The sequence below is a fragment of the Xyrauchen texanus genome, chromosome 7, assembly GCF_025860055.1.
Source record: "Xyrauchen texanus isolate HMW12.3.18 chromosome 7, RBS_HiC_50CHRs, whole genome shotgun sequence".
In the NCBI taxonomy this organism is placed as follows: domain Eukaryota; kingdom Metazoa; phylum Chordata; class Actinopteri; order Cypriniformes; family Catostomidae; genus Xyrauchen; species Xyrauchen texanus.
The window spans coordinates 34,302,942-34,327,355 of NC_068282.1; the positions used below are offsets into that span (position 1 = coordinate 34,302,942).

At 38.3% G+C, this 24,414-nt stretch overlaps 1 protein-coding gene across 5 annotated transcripts in view; it reads right to left on the reverse strand.

Annotated features, from left to right (window-relative positions):
* Window positions 1-4,146: 4,146 nt before the first annotated feature.
* si:dkey-156n14.3 (zinc finger protein ZXDC) overlaps window positions 4,147-24,414 on the reverse strand; it is a 75,626-nt gene continuing 55,358 nt past the window's right edge. Inside the window, exons 8-10 of one of the 5 annotated variants that reach the window (XR_007970994.1) lie at window positions 19,897-19,998; window positions 9,968-10,205; window positions 7,281-8,209 (exon numbers count right to left, since the gene is read on the reverse strand). Coding sequence is in view for 4 of the 5 variants with exons in the window: in XM_052131148.1 (XP_051987108.1) it covers window positions 8,123-8,209; window positions 19,897-19,998 (189 nt within the window). In the remaining variant the exon portion in view is untranslated. Of the gene's footprint in view, window positions 4,340-7,280; window positions 10,206-19,896; window positions 20,024-24,414 lie in introns of those variants that run through there. The other 4 variants (XM_052131149.1, XM_052131148.1, XM_052131150.1 and 1 more) reach the window with 4 other exon arrangements.

Genomic DNA, 24,414 nt, shown 5'->3' on the forward strand with positions numbered 1-24,414 from the left:
TTTTTAAGCATAATTCCTAAGAGGTACAAAAACTTTTTCACTGTTTTAACAATAAATAATTTCCACTGAATATAAATTGGATCTGTGAACACATGACATGACAAAATTTTAAAGAGAGACACAATAAAACATGAATAGAAGATAAAAAGAAAAAATAAATAAATATGACAAAGGGGTTGTTTTGTTCTTCTAAAACATTTTGGGTTTTCTGCTTCAACAGAACTTATATGTATGTAGAGTATATGATACAGTAGAACATTACAAATTCATACTATGCATATGTTGGGCAATTCCATGGAAATTTTAACCACATCATGGAAAGATTTAAAGTTTTAACCAAAGGGGAAAAAAATTCTTTATTATAGTAGTATAATGGATAATGCCGTCCAGACCCCATTAGAGAACACTGCTTGCTCATACAGCGCAGACTGGAGTGCTGAATCCATACTATATTTTCTAATGCAGCCTTTTAAGGTTTAGTAATCATGCAAGGCCATATTGTAATTTCAATCTTAATTCACTCAAACATAAAGCATTAATGGATATCATACTGATGCCTCAGAAGTCAAAGTCTGCTGGTTTCAATTTGGATGGTTTCCCTCATCATGTAGCGCAGTGGTTCCCAACCCTGTTCTTTGAGGCCCCCCAATGCTACACATTTTTGATATCACCCTAAATAAACACACCTGATTCAACTAATTAGCTCATTACTCTGGCTGTGTCTCGTTTGGAAGGATGCGTCCTCCAGAGGTCGCATATGTTGGTTGTATACGTCACCGAGGCTGTCTTGGTTCAGAAAAGCGAGTAGGACACTTAGAATGCGACCTTCTTTCACGGGAATTCGGAGGATGCATGAGGTACACAGCCTTCATGAGGCTACAGCCTTCATGGGCACTCACAACCCACAATTCTTTGCTTCAATGGAAATGTCTAAAATAATGACGCCAATTTGCCCGTAAATATGATGTTCAAATGCAAGGAATGTTAATTCCCAAGTTGAAGTACACCAGTAGATGGGTGCAGATTAAATAATATGTATAATTATATTAATATATAATTAAAATAAAGTATTAGACTAAAAGTAAACCTGTAAAATCTATTTTCTTTTATCTTTACATCATTATAATTCTCCTAAAATGTACCTCATACATTCCCTTCCAAAGGGACTTTGTTCCCTTATTACTCAAAGTGCTCGTTCTTGTTAAAGAGTGGCATGCTGTCAAAGCAACCATGTTATGTTCCGTTTCCGTTTGTCCTATGACGGCCTTCTCATTTAAATGAGGCTTGTTTAAAGGCGGACACTGGGTATACTGCAGCCTTTAAAGGACACGTCCTACTTAGCATGCAGGCTTCCTCTTTCAGTAAGATAATGTGTCCTGCATTGCAAAAATTCTTCAGGAATAGATTGAGGGACATGACAATGAATTCAAGGTGTTGACTTGGCCTCCAAATTGCCCAGGTCTCAATCTGATTGAGCATCTATGGGATGTGCTGTTAAAGTCTTGGTTCCAGATACCACAGGACACCTTCAGAGGTCAGAGCTGTTATGGCGGCACGAGGGGGACCTACATGATATTAGGCAGGTAGTTTTAATGTTGTGGCTGATAAGTGTATATTATCTATTAAAATGGAATCTACACCCCTGAATCTAGCCCTAGTCCTTATGAAATGATAGACAAAAATGATACAAATCGCCACTGACTATAAGCTGTGTGGCGTGCTGCTACAAAAGGTCAACGTGTGTTTAATGAACTGAATATTTTTTCTGAGTGATAATGAATTGTTTAGATTTAAAAGTATGTGGCTATATGATTTACAAAAAGTAGAACAAACTTTTTCACAAACATAGAACATAATTGTATCTGCACTTTACAAAGCCATACAAAAATAAACATGAAAACAGCATATTTTTTTCTGTCAGACTTTGTAGCTGTAAAACAGGACAGGAAAGCCAAATAGACTAAAGATGACAAAGACAGTAAAAGATCATAATTGGTTGTCAGTTGCCAGGAACATTCACATTAATAGTAAATATGCCCAAGAGTTCACATCAAATTGCTTATTCAAAACTAGAGCAGCCTGTCTGCATTAGTTATGAAAGTCTTTAGTATGACTATAATTAAAGATGCTGCATTAACATTTTTTTATTTGGTGTGGCATTATTGTGGCACTTTATTTACCTTTTAAATTTTTTTTTTACCTACCAGCTTTATTGCCAAGTATGCTTACACATACAAGGAATTTGTCTTGGTGACAGAAGCTTCCAGTGTACAAACAATACCAAAAACAGCAGCAAGACATAGGTAATTAAAACAAAAAACAAGAAAATAATACAATATAAATAATTATACATATACGTACATACACTCACCTTCATACATACCCACATACACACATATAGTGCAAATCTATTACAATCTGTTATATAAAGAACAAAAAACAATGAGCAATGTAAGTAATGGCAGAAGTGGATATGTTGGATAATATAAATAGAATTAAACTGTGTATTGCACATAATTATTGCTCAATGGGGCAATTTAATTGTTCATTAGATGGATGGCCTGAGGGAAAAAACTGGTGTTCAGAGCTCTGAAGCGCCGGCCAGAAGGCAACAGTTCAAAAAGGCAATGGGCAGGGTGAGTGGGTTCCAGAGTGATTTTTACAGCCTTTTTCCTCACTCTGGAAGTGTATAGTTCTTGAAGGGGGGGCAGGGGGCAACCAATAATCCTCTCAGCAGACCGAACTGTCCTTTGTAGTCTTCTGATGTCTGATTTCGTAGCTGCACCAAACCAGACAGTTATTGAAGTGCAGAGGACAGACTCAATGACTGCTGAGTAGAACTGTTTCAGCAGCACCTGTGGCAGGTTGAACTTCCTCAGCTGGCGAAGGAAGTACAACCTCTGCTGGGCCTTTTTCACAATGGAGTCGATGTGTATCTCCCACTTCAGGTCCTGTGAGATGGTAGTGAGGGGGACAATGTTGGGGTGTTCCTCCTAAAGTCCACAATCATCTCCACCGTTTTGAGCGTGTTCAGCTCCAGGTTGTTTTGACTGCACCAGACAGCCAGCCGTTCAACCTCCTTTCTATATGCAGACTCATCATCATCTCGGATGAGGCCGATCAGTGGTGTCATCTGCAAACTTCAGGAGCTTGACAGAGGGGTCCTTGGTGGTGCAGTCATTGGTGTACAGGGAGAAGAGTAGTGGGGAGAGCACACATCCCTGGGGGGCACCAGTGCTGATGGTACAGGTGGTGGAAGTGAATTTTCCCTGCCTCACAAGCTGCTGCCTGTCCGTCAGAAAGCTGGTAATCCACTGACAGGTAGAGGTGGGAACAGGGAGTTGGTTTAACTTAGTCTGGAGTATATCTGGGATGATTGTGTTGAAAGCCGAGCTGAAGTCCACAAAAAGGATCCTTGAGTATGTCCCCGGTCTGTCCAGATGTTGCAGGATGTGATGCAATCCCATGTTGACTGCATCATCCACAGACCTGTTTGCTCGATAAGCAAATTGAAGGGGGTCCATAAAGGGTCCAGTGATGTCCTTCAGGTGGGCCAACATTAGTCTCTCAAATGACTTCATGACCACAGATGTCAGGGCGACAGGTCTGTAGTCATTAAGTCCTGTGATTTTAGGTTTCTTAGGGACAGGGATAATAACTGAGCATTTGAAGCAGCATGGGACTTCACACTGCTCCAGTGATCTATTGAAGATCTGAGTGAAGATGGGGGCCAGTTGGTTAGCACAGGAACAAAGGCATGCTGGTGAGATGCCATCTGGGCCTGGAGCCTTCCTTGACCTTTGCTTCCAAATACAATATATAATACAATAGTATATTAATTCTGCATGTAACATTCTCTAATTGAATTACAAACTAATGAACTCTGAACACAGTAACACAACTGGTTCTGTCACAGATTAGCCCAGCATTCAATAATAGTGCAAGAACATAAACAAAGATATCTATGATTACATATTTACTGCTAGTTTCATAAGTGTGCTCACAAAAGACCAGTAAAAAAAAAAAAAAATTGTAAAAAGGAAAAAAGTGATTTGTCAAATTAGCATTTTGTCTGGAAAATTTTATTTTTTGGAAGAATTTACTGAAAAACATCTCTTAAGGTTGCTGTATTAAGCATGAATGAATGAACAGGATTTGTTGCATTAAACATGGTAATGACAAAACCAGTGGAAACATTCAGGGAAGATTTTGAGAGCAAGAGACACAAAAGAAGAGAACATGGGTTTTCCTGGTTCTGTTGTCATTGTAGGTTGATTGTGCTGCCAGTGAATTGGGAGCTTTCAGATCCATTTTCGTCTTCAGCAATGGCTGTGGGTTCCTAAATGTGAAAATGTTTAGATTATACCCCCAAAGAAAGATTATAGCAAACTGTGTTAAGGGGCTGTTCACACAGGTGGTGTTCTTGCACTAAAAACAGTAATTGAACAGAAGCAGCGTTTTCTAGGTGCTATGGGTGTAAACAACGTTTCAATAAAAAAAAAAAAAATCCTAACAATTAGGATGCAGGATGAAATCTAAAATGTAGTCACGATTCAATATGATTATTTTAGAGGGATTCGTAATTTATGCAGAAAAGATATTAAATGTTTTTACTGAACTCTTAATTTAGACACATGCACTATACTTGAGCACTAAAGTCACAGATGCATTTAGGACTAAGAAGGTTTGGCTTTTGTGTGGCTGCATTTATAAACTGAAAAATTATAAATAATGTTACATGCATTACTGATCTGAAATGAATAAAGGTTAACAATGTAACAATGACTTGATACAAACACACAAACAGACAGTATGTAAACCATGGAAGAAGTGTTATAGATTTGCATATAAATATGTAACGTTAAAATTGATTGCTGCAATAATTACAAATGAAATGTAATCAATGCATTTTTACACTCCTATTAGGTGCATACCGTATTTCTGGAAATATAGTTACACCTGAAATAAATTGCATTGTTGAGAGAGAAAAAATCCCCACAGATAAGTTGCATGTGTGTATAAGTCACTCTGACAACCTGACAGAAGATGCCTGTAGCAGGCAGGTGCAGCCAACTAACCTTCAGCCGCTCAGCATGTCAACATGCGCTCTGAGAAGATTACCTCAGAATCTACTTATCGCATTTTATTTGGGATTGTTTTAATCACAAACATCTGCTTAGGAGTCACGTGATGCCATGCGAGGTTCGGAATTGTGAACGGCAAGCTCTGTTCTTGGCTAGTTTTTATATTTTTTGTGTCATAAACCAGTGAGATTCGAAACACCCTGATACATAACTGTTCTAGGAAGACAATATGTCAAAGAATTCAAAATCCTCGAGCTCTGGAGACATTAAAAGACACTTACGTGCTCAAGCTGACGCATCCCCAGAGGCCCAGAGCGATTTGGTCGGAGAAGTGAAAGAAATATGGCGTGAATTGTTAAACGTGTCGGCAATGCTGACGAAGGTCGTTGCTGACTTGGAGGAGCTTGCTTCAATATGTCGATCGATCACGGCCATGGAGACGAAATTCACAGAGGTGGTTACAAATGGCAGATGTCTAGAAATGGGTCGATTGTCTGGAGTCATCGGAGAGGGAATTAGCTGCTAATCTGCTAGCGACCAAGGCGGATTTGGAGATTGTTTGTAAGAAGCAGGAGGACATGGAGAATCGTAACCAGAAGAAAAAAAACAGAATTGTTGGAATTCCGAAGGAAGCAGAGGGACAGAATATGGTTGAAATCCTGGACGGGCTGTTTCTGAATCTGCTTGACATAACAGGCTATAAGCTAGAAAATCAAGTGAGTTCACAGGGTACTAGCTCGGCGATCCAACTGAGGGAGACAGGCCCCAATCAATTCTGAGTTTATACGACGAAGAACTCCTGTTACGCAAGGCGAGGAGTAAAGGAAGGCTTTCTTGGAAGAACCACAGCATTTTCTTTTTCCCAGACTTTGCGAATTCGACAAAAACAGAAACGTGATCGAATCAAGGAATTCAAAAAACTTTTACATCAACCGAAGATCGCTTTTGTTCTGATGTTTACAGCCAAATTGAGAATAGATACTAAGGATGGCTGCAAAATATTTACATGCCCATAACAAGCATGGTGTTTCATAGAGACAATGGGGTGAGTCACCATTTGGTGAGTTTCATATGGCCTCCAAGTGAGCTATCTCACCGAAATTCACTTTACCGTCCATGGAAGCTGGGTGAATTTTTTGTTTCTTTTTGTGCTGTTTCCGCCTGGTGGCTTAAGTTTGTTTTGTAGAAATAACACTCCTTCAGGACAGCTTTGGATGAATCTGCTTGTTCCTTGTGCTTATGCCTCCTATTGGCTGGAGCTTGTTCAGTGGAGTATTTTTTGCAGGACATAGGAATGATTAGGTCATCTGCTGAACTTATGAACGGCTGGATCACTGAACATTCGTTTGACAGTCCGAGGAAATTGAACGGCTTTATTTTTATTTAATAATTTTGTGTACTGGTTCCACTTGTGGCTGGAATCTGTTTTGTGGAGGAATACACCTTTGAGACACTTTTGTGAATGAATCTACACATTCTTTGTTTATTACATACAAAAATTCTTCAGGAATAGATTGAGTAACATGACCATGAATTCAACTTGGCCTCCAAATTACCCAGGTCTCAATCCAATTGAGCATATATGGGATGTGCTGGACCAACAAGTCCTATCCATGGAGGCCCCACCTACAGGACTTAAAGTACCTGCTGTTAACGTCTTGGTGCCTGATACCACAGGACACCTTCAGAGGCCTTGTGGAGTCCATCCCTTGATGGGTCAGAGCTGTTTTAGCACACGAAGTGGACCTAAAAGATATTAGGCTGGTGGTTTTAATGTTGTGGCTGATCTGTGTATATGCAATTAAAATGGAAGCTACGCCCCTGAAAATAGCCCTAGTCCTTATGAAATGGACAAAAATGACACAAATCGGCACTGACTCTAAGCTTTGTGGTGTGCGGTTACAAAAAGTCAATGTGTATTTAATGAACCAAATATTTTTTTTCTGAGTGATAATTAATTGTTTAGATTTAAAAGTATGACTTGATTTAAAAAATACATCTACACAAGAGAAATTTTCATTGGAGTAAAAAGAGTGAAAACTAGCATGTTCACCTTATAGCACACTTTTCACTTTTGAAAGCGGATTTTAAACATGTTTGAATGGATATGAATATAAATTAAAGCATGCAACACGAAATTGCTGACAAAAACAAGAGCCAAGAATTTATTTGAATGTAAAACTTTAATAACTTCTTTCGAACCAAACATATTAAATAAGTTACAATTGCATGATTTATAAAAAGTAGAACAAACTTTTTCACAAACATAGAACATAATTGTATCTGCAACTTTACAAAGCCATACAAAAATAAACATGAAAAAACATATTTTGTTCTGTCAGACTTTGTAGCTGTAAAACAGGACAGGAAAACCAGATAGACTAAAGATGACAAAGACAGTAAAAGATCATAATTGTTGCCAGGAACATTCACATTAATAGTAAATATGCCCAAGAGTTCACATCAAATTGCTTTTTCAAAACTAGAGCAACCTGTCTGCATTAGTTATGAAAGTATTTAGTATGACTATAATTAAAAATGCTGCATTATCATTTTTGATTTGGGGTGGCATTATTGTGGGACAATGCGGTGCTTTTATGCACCTTTATTATTTATATAATACAATAGTATATTCATTCTGCATGTAACATTCTCTAATTGAATTACAAACAAATGAACTCTGAACACAGTAACACAACTGGTTCTGTCACAGATCAGCCCAGCATTCAATAATAGTGCAAGAACATAAACAATGACATCAATGATTACATATTTACTGCTAGTTTCATAAGTGCGCTCACAAAATACCAGTAAAAAAAAAAAATTAAAATTAGCATTTTGTCTGGAAAACTATTATTTTTGGAAAATTGTACTGAATAAGATCTCTTAAGGTTGCTGTATTAAACATGAATGCATGAAAGGGATTTGTTGCATTAAACATGGTAATGACAAAACCAGTGGAAACATTCAGGGAAGATGCAAGATTTTGAGAGCAAGAGACACAAAAGCAGAGAAAAAGGGTTTTCCTGGTTCTATTGTCATTCCAGGTCTTGTAGGTTGATGGTGCTGCCAGTGAATTGAGAGCTTTCAGATCCATTTTCGTCTTCAGCTATGGCTGTGGGTTCCTAAAAGGTGAAAATGTTTAAATTATACCCCCAAAGAAAGATTATAGCAAACTGTGGGGCTGTTCACACAGGTGGTGTTCTTGCACTAAAACAGTGTGTTGTTTACACAGGTGGTGTAAACAATTATTTGATGAAATTTTTTTTCCAAATGATTAGAATGCAAGATGAAATCATATAGTCACGATTCAATATGATTATTTTAGAATGATTTGTAATATATGCAGAAAAAATATTTAAAGTTTTTACTGAACATTCTTAATTTAGACAGCCCACACATTAACTACACTTGAGCACAAGTCACAGATGCTTTTATGACTAAGGAGGTTCAGCTTTTGCTGTATGTAAACCATGGAAGTGTTATAGATTTGCATATCATAACGTAAAAATGTATTGCAGCAATAATTACAAATGAAATATAATCAATGCATTTTTACACTCCTATTAGGCGCATACCATATTTCTGGAAATAAAGTTACACCTGAAAAAATCCCCGCAGATTAGTCGCATGTGTGTTTAAGTCACTCTGACAACCTGACAGAAGATGCATGTGGTAGGCATTACGACCAGGGTGCAGCCGCTCAGCGTGTCAACACGCGCTGCCATGCATGAGCACGTAAGTGTCTTTTAATGTCTCCAGAGCCCAAGGATTTTGAATTCTTTGCCTTATTGTCTTCCTAGAACTGTTATGTATGCCAAGTGAGGTTCGGACGTGTGAACGGCAAGCTCTGCACACTTTGCTAGTTTTGATATTTTTTGTCTCATAAACCAGTGAGATTCGATACACTCTGATACATAACAGTTCTAGGAAGACAATAAGTCAAAGAATTCAAAATCCTCGAGCTCTGTAGACATTTTAAGACACTTACGTGCTCAAGCTGACCCCCCACCCCCCGGGATGATGGTGTTGAAAGTTGAACTGTAGTCCACAAAAAGGATCCTTGCATATGTCCCTGGTCTGTCCAGATGTTGCAGGATATGATGCAATCCCATGTTGACTGCATCATCCACAGACCAGTTTGCTCGATAAGCAAATTGAAGGGGTTCTAAAAAGGTTCCAGTGATATTCTTCAGGTGGGCCAACACAGTCTCTAAATTGATTTCATGACCACAGACGTCAGGGCGAAAGGTCTGTAGTCATTAAGTCCTGTGATTTTTGGTTTCTTTGGGACAGGAATACTGATTGACTGTTTGAAGCAGCATGGGACTTCACACTGCTCCAGTGACCTATTGAAGATCTGTGTGAAGATGGGGGCCAGCTGGATAGCACAGGATCGAAGACACGCTGGTGAGACGCCATCTGGGCCTGAAGCTTTCCTCTCTTATGTTTCCGAAAGACCAGGCTCACATCATCTTCACAGATCTTAAGTGCAGGTTGAGTAGCAGGAGGGGGAAGGAGGGGGGTTGCAGGAGGTGTCGATGTTTGTGTGAAGTGAAGGTAAGTGTGGGTGTGGGGTGTGAGATACGACCTTTCAAATCTGCAGTAGAACACATTAAGGTCATCAGCCAGTTGTTGGTCCACCACAGGGTTGGGGGTAGGAGTCCTGTAATTTGTGAGTTGTTTCATGCCACTCCACACTGATGCAGGGTCTTTAGCTGAAAACTTGTTTTCCAGCTTCTCAGAATATCTTTTTTAGCCACTCTGATTTCCTTATTCATTGTTCCTGGCCTGAATTTCTGCCTGTAGGTTGGTCTGTGATTTGACCAGTCAGCTGTTAAAGCGCTGCGTTCACACACGTTTGGCGCGATATACACACTTACCAGAATAAATGAGGAAAACTCCCGCAGCAAGAAGAATGGCTTACAAAGAGTGCTTCCAAATTAGGACAGCATATTCTCTTTAACGTTGTTACATCTGTACACCAACTTTCATTGATGTAAAAGCCTGTTCCACAGCCTCTCGTTTTCCCTGTTAACTCCACGATGCGATCCGCTCTGAACAGCTGAAAGCCTGGCAGATGTAACGCGCTGTCCGGAATGGCTTCACTCAGCCAGGTTTCTGTGAAGCACAAGGCAGCAGAGTTTGAGAAGTCCTTGTTTGTACGGGTGAGATGATGTAATTCGCCCGTTTTGTTAGGAAGAGAAAGCTGCGCAGATGGAATTTGACCAGCACACTGGCTCATCTCCCTCACCTGCATCTCATAGGGCATTTAAACAGCTGTGCCTCTGACTAAAATGTCCAGCAAAACGTACAAATAAGACCAAGCCTATGTAATCTTGAGGGGGTCCAGTAAAATCTATGCAAAATCTTAAAATTGTAATAGGTGAACCCTTGCATCTCTAGATACAGACTTTATGTTTGTAAGAATCCTAGCCCACACTCCCTCCACCAAAAACAAATTTAAATCTTCCTCCCATAATCTATTGAGAGAGTTCTGTCCCCCAGACTCTGGATTAGCAGGGAGTAATACACTGATGCCTCATGACCCTTCCCAAAAGCAGCACTCACCACTCCCAGAGCATCTGCCACAGATACTTATAAAACTGAGATCTGGTAATCCCAAAATAGTGAACCAAATTTTAAAAAGATACTACACTCTCATATAGGTCACAGAGTGCATTACCCCCCCTCACAATCCAATCTGACCAACAGAAAGGGAACTTATTAATACATAGTTTAGGGTTCAGCCATATGCTCAAGGCTACGTTTAAATAAATATACGAATTAAACACAATGGATATTTTTGTCCATATGAGTGTAAATGCAAGATAATGGGGTATAATTTAACAGAATAGTTTGATTGAAAAGGCTTTGCGGTGGCGAGATAGGGGCAAGATCTTTTTTAATACAAAACAAGAGGGGCTCCCTCTCAGATGGAAGCGACCAATCAGCCAAATATCTGAGATGGAATGCATAGTAAAAAAACAAAATCTTGGGTAGGCCTAACCCACCTTTGTCAATCGTGCTATGTAACTTATACAAATTTTACCTGGGATGCTTACAATTCCAAATGAATGACTTCGTTATACTATCAAATTGCTTGAAATAAGAGAGGGGGAGATCTACAGGGAGAGATTGTAACAGGTAATTGAATTTTGGAATACAATTACTTTTAAAAATATTAACCTTCCCAATCATCGATAAATGTTATGAAGCCCACCTGTCCACATCATTAGAAAACCTTTTTATTAAGGGATCAAAATTAACTCGACTAAATCAGACTAATACTTAATGCCCTGACTGGGCCACTGGAAGGCGCCTGGCTGGAAGGCCGTTACTGGACAGTACGCTGTCAAAGCCAGTGTTTCGGCTTTAGACCTCTGTATCCTAAGAACTTGGAAAAGGAATGAATAATTCTGTGGAGGCAAGGCATAGATTTAGTAGGGTCAGAAGTATAATAGAATATCATCTGTGTAAAGCAGAAGCTTATGCGCCACTCCCCCCGCAATCACCCCTGGAAAATCAACCTCCTTTCTTAACACGGCTGCTTTCTTAAAACGGCTGCCACTTTCCAGAGTAAAATAATCTGAAATTATTAAATTAGTTTGTACCACCACTACAGGTTGTCTATAAAGTTAAATTAATTAACTAAAGTTAACTAAACTTAATCCAACCAATAAATGTACTCCCGAATCCATACATTTCCAACATTTTAAAAATATAATCCCATTCTAACATATTAAACACCTTTTTGGCGTTAAGTGAGATGGCAGCGACCGGAGTCTGATCATTCGCTACGGACCACATGATATTGATGAAACGCCTAATGTTATCAGAAGAGCTGTGGCCCCGAATGAACCCCACCTTATCTACAGGTGAAACTCGAAAAATTAGAATATCGTGCAAAAGTTAATTAATTTCAGTAATTCAACTTAAAAGGTGAAACTAATATATTATATAGACTCATTACAAGCAAAGTAAGATATTTCAAGCCTTTATTTGATAGAATTTTGATGATTATGGCTTACAGCTTATGAAAACCCCAAATTCAGAATCTCAAAAAATTAGAATATTGTGAAAAGGTTCAGTATTGTAGGCTCAAAGTGTCACACTCTAATCAGCTAAACACCTGCAAAGGGTTCCTGAGCCTTTAAATGGTCTCTCAGTCTGGTTCAGTTGAATTCACAATCATGGGGAAGACTGCTGACCTGACAGTTGTGCAGAAAACCATCATTGACACCCTCCACAAGGAGGGAAAGCCTCAAAAGGTAATTGCAAAAGAAGTTGGATGTTCTCAAAGTGCTGTATCAAAGCACATTAATAGAAAGTTAAGTGGAAGGGAAAAGTGTGGAAGAAAAAGAAAAAGAAAGGATTGTCAGGAAAAGGCCATTCAAATGTGTGTGGGAGCTTCACAAGGAGTGGACTGAGGCTGGAGTTACTGCATCAAGAGCCACCACACACAGACGGGTCCTGGACATGGGCTTCAAATGTCAAACGTCTTACCTGGGCTAAAGAAAAAAAGAACTGGTCTGTTGTTCAGTGGTCCAAAGTCCTCTTTTCTGATGAGAGCAAATTTTGCATCTCATTTGGAAACCAAGGTCCCAGAGTCTGGCGGAAGAATGGAGAGGCACACAATCCAAGATGCTTGAAGTCCAGTGTGAAGTTTCCACAGTCTGTGTTGGTTTGGGGAGCCATGTCATCGGCTGGTGTTGGTCCACTGTGCTTTATTAAGTCCAGAGTCAACGCAGCAGTCTACCGGGACATTTTAGAGCACTTCATGCTTCCTTCAGCAGACAAGCTTTATGGAGATGCTGACTTCATTTTCCAGCAGGACTTGGCACCTGCCCACACTGCCAAAAGTACCAAAACCTGGTTCAATGACCATGGTATTACTGTGCTTGATTGGCCAGCAAACTTGCCTGACCTGAACCCCATAGAGAATCTATGGGGCATTGCCAAGAGAAAGATGAGAGACATGAGACCAAACAATGCAGAAGAGCTGAAGACCGCTATTGAAGCATCTTGGTCTTCCATAACACCTCAGCAGTGCCACAGGCTGATAGCATCCATGCCATGCTGCATTGAGGCAGTAATTAATGCAAAAGGGGCCCAAACCAAGTACTGAGTACATATGCATGATTAAACTTTTCAGAGGGCCGACATTTCTGTATTTAAAATCCTTTTTTTTTATTGATTTCAAGTAATATTCTAATTTTCTGAGATTCTGAATTTGGGGTTTTCATAAGCTGTAAGCCATAATCATCAAAATTATATCAAATAAAGGCTTGAAATATCTTTCTTTGCTTGTAATGAGTCTATATAATATATTAGTTTCACCTTTTAAGTTGAATTACTGAAATTAATGAACTTTTGCACGATATTCTAATTTTTCGAGTTTCACCTGTATATGTATAAGAGATGTCAACTTAATTGGTTAGCCAGAATTTTTGACAACATGTTTGCATCAAAATGGATCAGGGAAATTGGATGCCAACTCTTACACTCGCTTGGATCTTTGTCCTTTTTAAGAATCAGACTGATACGGGCTTGTGTCATGGTTGGGGTTAGCTAATGGTTCCACAAAGTTTCTATTATCCTCATCAGTAGACGTAGACGTGGAACTATAAAGACCTAGATAGAATTCTTTAAAAGCATTATTAATGTCAATGGCCAAGGTATACATTTCACCACCAGCAGATTTCAGGAAATGGTAGAAAAAGACTCTCTGCTTTATATATCTAGCCAAAACTTGCTATATCTATATCTAGCAAAAACGAAGCCAAAAATAGTCTTGCCCCGAAAAACCAAAACTCCACTTTCCGTGACAAAATAGTATTATATCTGTATTTCAAATCGCGTCAATTCTCTGAGGCCATCAGACGACATACAGTGCTTCAGCTCTGCACTTTTAATATTTCCTTCCAACTCCACAAGTTCTCGTATTTTAGATTTTTTTTTTTGTTTTTTACGTATGAGGCATACTGTATGATCCGGCCCCTAACAACCGCTTTAAGTGCCTCCCAAGCCATGCCCACAGAGGATACTGAGGACCAGTTGGTCTCCATATAAACAACGATTTCAGTCTTTAACATTTGTTGGAAATCAGGATTTTGCAAAAGGGATACATTAAGGCACCAACTAAATTATTTCTTTTTCTCCGTATATGGCAACACCTCTAAACTTACCAGGGCGTGATCTGAGACGAAGATGTTTCCAATTGAGCAATCCACAACAGATGAAATGAGTGACACACACATATACATACATATATATATATATATATATATATATATATACATATATACATACATATATATACATACATATACATACATATATATATATATACATACATATACATATATATATATATATACATATATACATACATATATATACATACATATACATACATATATATATATATACATATACATATATATATATATACATATACATATATATATATATATATATATACATAAACTATTCTAGAATAAATCTTATGGACTGATGAAAAAAATGTACAGTCCCTACCAGATTGGTTCAAATGTCTCCAAATATCTGTAAGACAAAGATGTTTACACATCATGTGAAGCATCAATGTTGCACTAGGGGGCTTACACACTATTGCTTCACTATGATCAAGGACTGAATTCATCAATATATTAAAAGTCTTCTCCCAATATTATATCATGAGGGGTGCCAGGGGCTTGCAACATTCCTTTAAGATCTCTAAAAAAGCCCAGATCCTCAGAATTAGGTGAGTAAATATTAGCCAAAAATCAGCCTTTGCCCTTGAATTTCCAATATAATGTATACAATCTCCAATACATTTCCAAATGTATCATTAATCTGTTTGAGAAATTTAATTTGTAGATGTTTATTTATCAGTATGACCCCCCTACTCTTACTTGTGCCAGCACAAAAGAAAACATGTCCACCCCATACCTTCCCATATTTTCCAGCTTCCTGTGGAGAAAGATGTGTTTTTTGAAGAAACACAATATCATATTTCTTACGTTTAAGAAATAACCATCCTTCTTTTTATGGGGTGCCCCAACCATTCATATTCCACGTGGAGAGAGATAGCCAACTCATTAACATTTGACATTTTGATATAGAAAAAACATTGTGTATGAAAAACTAAATTATAAAGAATCAATCCCCGAACTTCCCACCGAATCAAACAAACAGAAAAAAGAAAAACGCGCGCATTAAACCAGCACACGACAGCGCCAACCGGCGTCGATCAATCTAAACTCAAAAGCTCCATGTACGCTTACGACTTTCCCCACAACAACTTTGCCATCGGATTGCTAAATTGTTCTTCAGAAATTTGCAAATTAATGTTCAGTGAGCTAGCTCTTTGAGTGCAGCAGATGATGTAATCATTCCAATGTCCCGCAAAAATACTCCACAAATCAAACAAACTCCAGCTGCTAGACGAAACTACCACATAAAAAAAACAAAACATGCATCCCGGTTCCTTGGATGGTCAACAGACAAATTCATTTGGGGGCCACATAAAAATATATACCATGACTTATTCAGTCCGTCAACTTTCTAAAATAATTTTTTGTGTAGGCATGTAGATATTTTGTGTCCATTCACAATCTAGCCAAAAGGAGTGTCATTCCACAAAAAAAAAAAACTTCAGTCGCCAAGCGGAACCAACACAAAAAGAAACAAAAATGATGCCCAGCTTCCTCCGACAATCGAGTATGTTCAGCGTGTCGATCCACTCACATGGGAAACCACCCAATGGTTACTCACCCATCGTTTCAATAAAATATTTTTGGGGGCACAAAAATACCTTGCAGCCATCCTTGGTGTCTAGGCCCAGTTTGGCTGAAAACATCAGTGCAAAAGTGATCTTCCGTTGATGTAAGAGTTTCTTACATTCCTTGAACCAAATCGCATTTCTCTCGTTGAATTTGAAAAGTCTGGGAAAAAGAAAATGTTGTCATTCTTCCAAGAAAGCTTTCCTTTGATCCTCGCCTGGCACAACACAAGATCTTTATTGGATAATCTCAGAAATTTGGCCAAAATTTATCAGGGCCCGTTTCCCTCAGCAGATCTGTGAGCTTGCACCATTTCCAGTTATGTTGAGCAGACTCGGGAATAGCTCGTCTAGGAATTTCACCATATCTCTGCCTTCTTCATGCTCAGGAATTCCAACAATCCTTCAGCTCCTCTTTTCCAAATCTTCCAGATTTTCCAAAATGCCTTCCAGGTGTATTTTGGTCACGAGTGGATTAGCGGATAATTCCCTCTCCGATGACTCCACATAATCGATTAATATCTCAACCTCTGCCACTCTTGTAACCAACTCAATGGAATTGTTTCCATCGCTGTAATTGATCGACATATTACAGCGAGATCCTCCAAGTCAGCAACAATCATCATCAGAATCAAAAACATGTTGGACAGCTGACGCTGAATTTCTCTGGCCACGCAATCCAAATCGAGTCCCCGGTCTGCAGGCCTATCAGCACTCTCATCTTGAACATGTAAGTGTCATTTAATATCTCCAGAGCCCAAGGGTTTTGACTTCTTTGCCATGTTTAGCTCAAACAGCAAATGTGTCACTGGGTGTATCGAATTTCACTGGATTATGACATTAAAATAATAAACAAATTAGCAAAGTGCGCAGAGCTGTCGCTCACACATCTGCTTCTCGCATAGCGCCACATTCCCCCTAGAGCAACATTGACACTTCACAGGATGTGTAAAAATCTTGGTCTTGCAGATATTTGGAGACTTCTGAACCCATCTGGTAGGGACTATAATTTTTTTCCATAAGATTTATTCTAGAATAGATTTTTTCTAGTCCCTCATTTCTTCTATCATTGATTGCTCAATTGGAATCAACCAATCTTATTCTCAGATCACGCCAGATCTATAAAGCAGAGAGAGTCTTTTTCTACCATCCCCTAGGTGAAATCTTTACCTCGGCCATTGATATTAATAAAGCCTTTAAAGAATTCTATCTTGATCTTAATAGTTCCAAATCTTTGTCTACTGATTAAGACATTAGAAACTTTGTGGAACCACAAGATCTACCTAAACTGACGACTGAGCAAAAAATTATCTTGATTCAGAGATAACCTTGGAGGAGCTTGACGAGGTAATTAATGCCCTGAATACAGGCAAGGCTCTGAGGCCAGATTGTTTTGCTGCTGAATTTTGTAAATGTTATGCTACAGAATTGGCTCCACATTCATTAGAAGTTTATACAGAATCATTCAAGAATGGAAAGCTTCTGCCAAGCTTGGATCAGTCTGATTCTTAAAAAGGACAAAGATGCAAGCGAGTGTATTGCATTAATTTCCCTGATCCAGCTAGACATAAGTTATGACATCTCTTATATATACACACACAGATCAGGTGGGGTTCATTCAGGGCCGCAGCTCTTCTGATAACATTAGGTGTTTCATCAATATCATGTGGTCAGTGGCAAATGATCAGACTCCGGTCACTGCCATCTCACTTGATTCCGAAAAAGAGTTTGATATTGTAGAATGGGATTATCTTTAATACTTTGGAAATGTACAGGTTCGGGAACACTTTTATTGAATGGATTAAGTTACTTTATATAGACACCCGGTAGTGGCGGTAAATGGATTCATTTCAGAGAATTTTACTCTGGATAGGGGCATCCAGCAGGGTTGCCCTCTTTCCCCATTATTGTTGTGTCTTGCCCTGGAACCATTAGCAGCCGCGTTTAGAAAGGAGGATTTTCCAGGGGTGATGGCGGGAGGTGTGGCGCATAAGCTTTTGCTTCACACAGATGATATTTTATTATTCGTCTATGACCCCACTCAATACCTTGCCTCCATAGAATTATTAATTGCTTGTCCAAGTTCTCAGGATACAGTCAATTGGTATAATCCGAAGCTTTGGCTTTGACAGTGTAATGCCCTGGCATTACACTGTAATGCCCTGGCATTACACTGTCAAAGCCAAAGCTTCAGATTATACCAATTTGTGTGATTTAATTAAGAGTTCATTTCGACCATTTAATAAAAAGATTTGAGTGATGCGAGTAGGTGGGCTTCATTATATTTATCTATAATTGTGAAGGTTATTATTAAAAATGAATTGTATTCCAAAATTCAACTTCCTGCTAAAATCTCTCCCTTTAGATGTCTCTTATTTCAAGCAATTTGATATCATAACGAAGTCCTTTATTTGGAATGGTAAACGTTCCAGATTACATTTCAACATGTTACAAAGGCTGATTGACAAAGGTGGGCTAGGCCAACCCAAGATTTTGTTTTATTATTATGCATTCGGTCCCAGACATTTGGCTCATTGGTCACTTCCATTTGAGAGAGCCCCTCCCTGGTTTCGTATTGAACAGAAATTCTTTCCCCCATTTTCCATTGCAAAGCCTTTCTACTAAACTAACCAGAGAAGATAAGTAACACCCAGTTATCTCGCATTTGCACGCGGTATGGACAAAAGTTTCAAGAATGTTTAATTCGGACATTTATTTAAATGTCGCATCAAGCATATGGCTGAACCCAAAATTATGTATTAATAAGTCCCCTTTCTGCTGATCAGAGTGGATTGTTAGGGAGGTTAATACGCTCTGTGACCTATATGAAAGTGGAGTGTTGAGATCCTATGAAAATATTGTTCAACGTTTTAGGATTCCTAAAACGTTGTATAAAAAAACGTATTAAGTGTTACCGTAATTTAACTGTGTGTGGCATAAACATGTAACTGCACAATATAACTAGTAAAAGTGTGGCAAAGGGCACTTTTTTAAAAAAAATCGGTATCTGTATCAGCTGATCTTTGTGCAAAAATTGGTATCGGCCTCAAATTTCCTGATCGGTGCACTACTAATTAATAATTAAAAAAGTTGTTTGTACTGTAAATCACAGGAACTTTTGGATGATGAAAAAAACGGCACTCCCATAACCTACATAAACAATATGCTGTCCATATCTAAATATGTACAAGTCTTTCAAGGCTGTGTGTTAAAAACGGAACACTTTAACCTAATCTAGCACATATTTCCATATATAAACAATAATATAGAGCAAACATAAGAACACGTCCTGTGTGAACAGCCCCTAAAAAGGTAATTTACATAAATAACAAATATTTACAATATTATTGGATGATTTTGCTGGCGGTATAAAATGAAGCATTATGTTGAATATCGCAATGATATAAATGCACTTTTTATTTGGCCACTATGCCAAAGAGCATGTCAGACTAATTTTGTGATTCTTTAGGGCTGCACAATTAAATCAACATAAGATCAAATTCGATGAGATTGATGGTCTGTATGCACTTTAGAGTGAGAGAATGGGTGAAAACCACTGTTCTGTACACTCACAGGGCTCCCACACCTCTGTTTTCAGTGGTTTCAGAGCAGTTAACAAAGACTGTAAAAGCAAAGTGCGGCAGGTCTAACCGATTGGATCGCTTCATTAGACCTGGATTAATCCACTTGAGTATTATAGAGGACTTTTATGTCCTTTTGGAGCTTGAATATTTGGACACCATTCACTTACATTTTATGGACAAACATATCTACATTAAAATATCTCAGTTGGTGTTCCACGGCAGAAAGAAAGTCACATGAGTTTGAGATGACATAAGGGTGAGTAAATGTTGGGTTAACTACTCCTTTATCTTTTGGATTGATATGGAGTAATCCCACAAAACCAATTTAAAAAGAATAAACTCAAAAATACACATGCTCACTGACACTCAGCAAGTCCATGAACATAAAAATACTTCAGCAAATTTTATTTGTTCCACTAACATTACAAAGCATTTCAGTTACCTGTAGGATGTTGACAGGCAGATCCACTGTGAGCTGAGAGTGTGAACATGAGGCCTGTGAACTCAACTGGAAAGCCAATTCTCCATCAGCAGCTGGATCATCCTGCAAAGAAACACAAATCAGTGCACTGAATTACAAAAGTGAGAACTGCCCCAAAAAAATGGTTTCCTGTCATGATATGCAGCTCAGTGCAATGAAAACTCTTATCAACTTGACATTTTGTCAGTTCTTTAGGAAAAGAAGCTAATTGGTCACCTGACAAGAACACAAAGAGCTTGCCCCTGCGACAGAACAATTTTTTTTAGTCATATTGGATCCTTTTTTCAGATCGCCATTACCATTAACTCAGCAGGGAGTCCCAACAGTCAAGGGATTAACAAAATCCCAATGGCACATGCTAATGTGCATTCAGTCTCTCACCTACTGGCCGGCAATTTTATAAACGCAGCTCACATCAGAAAATTACTGGAAAAATTGGCTAGTGTGGCACCAGCTTAACCAGCTAGAATAAAAATGTATCAAATACTTACTCAAGTACTATTTTTAATTTCTCTACTTGAATATAAAATATTTTACTTAACATTTGGACAAAAATGTAACTTTTACTCCAATTCTCAATATGCCTTTTCATTACTTTAGTGACGGGGGGGGGGGGGGCAGCATCAAATGTAATGTAGGGCCCTATGCTTTCCACAATTGGAAATCATGGAACGAATCGCAGTTGAGTTATAAAAATGCAATTAAGAGCGAAACATGGAATTTCACAGAATTTTACAATTTTGGGATGACAAATGGACAATAATTCTAATTGTGATACGTTAATGTGTGATTTAACAACAAAAGAATGTGTTCTGAACCTGCTTCAGAACATTTTACTTCACTCTCACACAAACACACACAGAGTACGCAATGTGGTGTTTTCAGAGTATGGCACCCTGTGAATGCTCCACATGAATTAACTTTTTGGTGCTGCTCTCAGAGTTAAGTTCTAGAGCATGTCAATATTTTATTTAGAATGAGAACCTAAAAAAATAAAATAATAAATTACAGGAGTGTTGAGATCCTTTTAAATTTAGGTAAACTTTTTGGGATTCCCAGATCTCAGTTCTATAAGTATTTACAGCTGCGCCACCTGCTCTGTACTGTTTTTGTGAGTAGTTTACACCCCCCTAAATCTGCAGATACTCTGGGAGTGGCAATTACCGGTTTTGGAAAAGGTCATGAGGCATCAGAGTATTGCTCCCTGCTAATTCAGAGTCTGGGGGACAGAACTTCAGGGGCTCTATCAGGTGGAAGCGATCAATGAGCCAAATGTCTGAGACCGAATGTATATTAATAAAACTAAATCTTGGGTAGGCCTAGCCCACCTTTCTCAATCAGCAAATGTAACTTCTTGAAATTTAATCTGGGACGCTTACCATTACAAATGAAGGACTTCGCTATGCTATAAACTGCTTGAAATAAGAGAGGGGGACATCTACAGGGAGAGATGAAGGTATTATTCAAAACAACAGGTAGTTGTTTTGAATAATGTTAATAACATTAATCTTACCCATCATAGATAAGGGTTACAAAGCCCACGTCGCTCGAAAACTTTTTTATTAAGGGGTCAAAATGAACTAAATCACACAAATTTGCTGGGAAAAAAAATGCCCAAATATTTAATGCCCTATTTGGGCCACTAGAAATCACCTGGCTGAAAGGCCACCACTGGACTCATACGTTGTCAGAGCCAAAGCTTCGGATTTGCAACAACTGACTCTGTATCCAGTGGATGCAAGGCATAGATCTAGTGGAGGGGGTCGGAGACTACTCTTGGAAAATCATCTTCCTTATCACAGTTGCTAATGGTTCCAGGGCAAGACAACAATAATGGGGAAAGAGGGCAACCCTGCCAGGTGCCCCTGTCCAGAGTAAAATAATCTGAAATTAATCCATTTGTTTGTACTGGCACTACCGGGTGTCTATAAAGTAATGAATCCATCCAATAAAAGATATTCCCGAACCCATATATTTCCAACATATTCAACAGATAATCCTATTCTACCATATCAAATGCCTTTTCAGAGTTTTTAAGAACCAGACTGATCAGTGCTTGTGTCATAGTTGGCAGAAGCTTTCCAGTCTTTAATGATTCCATATAAACTTCTAGCAAAAGTGGAGCCAGTTCTACAGCATAAGATCTAACAAGTTCTGCAGCAAAGCCATCTGGCCCCAGAGCCAAGCTCCTCCAAGGTTATCTCAGAATCAAGATAATGTTTTTGCTCAATCATCAGTTTAGGGAGTTATAATGGTTCCACAAAGTTTCTAATATCTTCATCAGTAGATGAAGACATGAAACTATAGAGATCAAGAAGGAATTCTTTAAAAGCATTATCAATATCAATGGCCAAGGTACAAATTTTACCATCAGTAGATTTCACTGAAGGAATGGTATTAAAAGACTCTCTCTGCTTAATATAACTAGCCAAACACTTCCCTGCTTTTCCCCGACTTTAAGTATGACTGTCTTGCCCTGAATAGCCAAAACTCCACCTTCAGAGACAAAATAGGATTATATCGGTATTTCAATCAGGTCAATTCTCGGAGGCCATCAGACAGCATTCGGCACATCAGCTGTGCCTCTGCCCTTTTAATATTTCCTTCCAACTCCACGAGTTCTCACACTTTGGATTTTTTTAATGAATGAGGCATACTTTATGATCCGACCCCCAAGAACCGCTTTAAGTGCCTCCCAAGCCAATCCCACAGAGGATACAGAGGACCAGTTGATCTCCATATAAACATTGATTTCTGCCTTTGACCTTTGTTTGAATTTAGAATTTTGCAAAAGGGATACATTAATAGAGCAAACTATACGATTTATTTTTCTCCATATGTGGTAACACCTCTAAACTCACAAGAGCATGATCCGAAGATGTTTACAATTAAGCAATTCACAATAGATGAAATGAGGGACATGTATCTATACAAAAATAGATTCTAGAATAAACCTAATGGACTGATGAAAAAAAAAAATGTACAGCCCTACCAGATGGGTTCAGAAGTCTCCAAATATCTGCAAGACCAAGATTTTAACACATCCTGTGAAGCGTTACTGTTGCTCTAGGGGGCTTACACACTTTGGTGCGTTAATATTAGCCAAAATCAACCTTTGCCCCTGAATTTCTGCTAAAACAATAATGACTCTTCCTAATTTAAATTAATCTGTTTGAGACATTTGAATTGTAGAGGTTTACTTATCACTGTAATGACTCCCTTGCTCTTACTTGACCCAGCACTTGAACATGCCCACCCCATCTTTTCCCACATTTTCAGCTTCCTGCGGGGAAAGGTGTTTCTTGAAACACTATATCATATTTCTGACATTTAAGAAATAACCTTCCTTCTTTTATGGGGTGCCCCAACCCATTCACATTCCACATGGAGAGAGACAATCCACACTGAAAAAAGTGAAACGACCGTGTCATTTAAAGTACATTTTTATATTGGTCTAATGTAAAATCGTGTTTTCTAGTTTAAACCTGTTTTGTTCAGTTTGTCCAAAAGCAAATAGCATTCCTCTTAGAAAAACTTAAATAGTATTTTCGCTTTACACCAGAGGTTTTCATGTCACGTGACCACATGACGTTGCATCAGGTTGCTCCTTGTCGAGTTTTCTGTCAGCCATTACATCGCTTCGAAAGTGAAGTAATTTTTTCCTGATTGGGGGGGGGGATCAAGATTCATTGATTTTGCTGAGGGCAAGGCTAGGCTCCCCCGTCCCACACATTTTGTAATATAAATATAGTGATATAAATATTATGTAAAATAAATATTATTTTGTGTGTAATTATTATAATTACGTACTATACAGTGAGTACTGACTGAAGAGGAACAATTCATATTCCATTTATCTGTCAGTATAATGCAGTATAGTACAATACCATCACTGTCTAAGGTCTAGTTAATAAATAATTCAGCAGAGACAATTATGCAAACTGTCCCAACAAAAAACTAAATGTGAAATCTGACCTTTCCTTTTGTGTGGTCTCCTGAAAAGGTCGCAATTTTAGACATATTGCTGAAGTTGGTAAGTCCCAGAATGAACAACTGTGAACGTTATTTGCATGTATGTTTAAATACAAAATAGAAATGCTGCACTTTCGAGAATAGCTTGGAGCTTACCACATATGTATACTTACTAATATAGTATGTAAATGTGAATTCAGTCACTTCACTTGCATTTGTAATGTAGTGGAAATGACATGATAGTATGAAAATTGAACAGCACGTTCACTTCACATTAGTATTTTTATATTTATTTTTAAATAATTGCAAACACAGTTACCCGCAAGTTAATTTGACCAGACAATAACAATAAATAAATTGGCAAGTAATTTCATGTAGTTTTTATTATCCTTAAAAATCCATCTAAAATATTAATGTTAAAAGAGAATGACTGCTGTTATATTTAAACCTATTTCAGCTTTTGAATCATTGCAGAGTATGCAGATTTTCAGCATGGCTTGATAAATT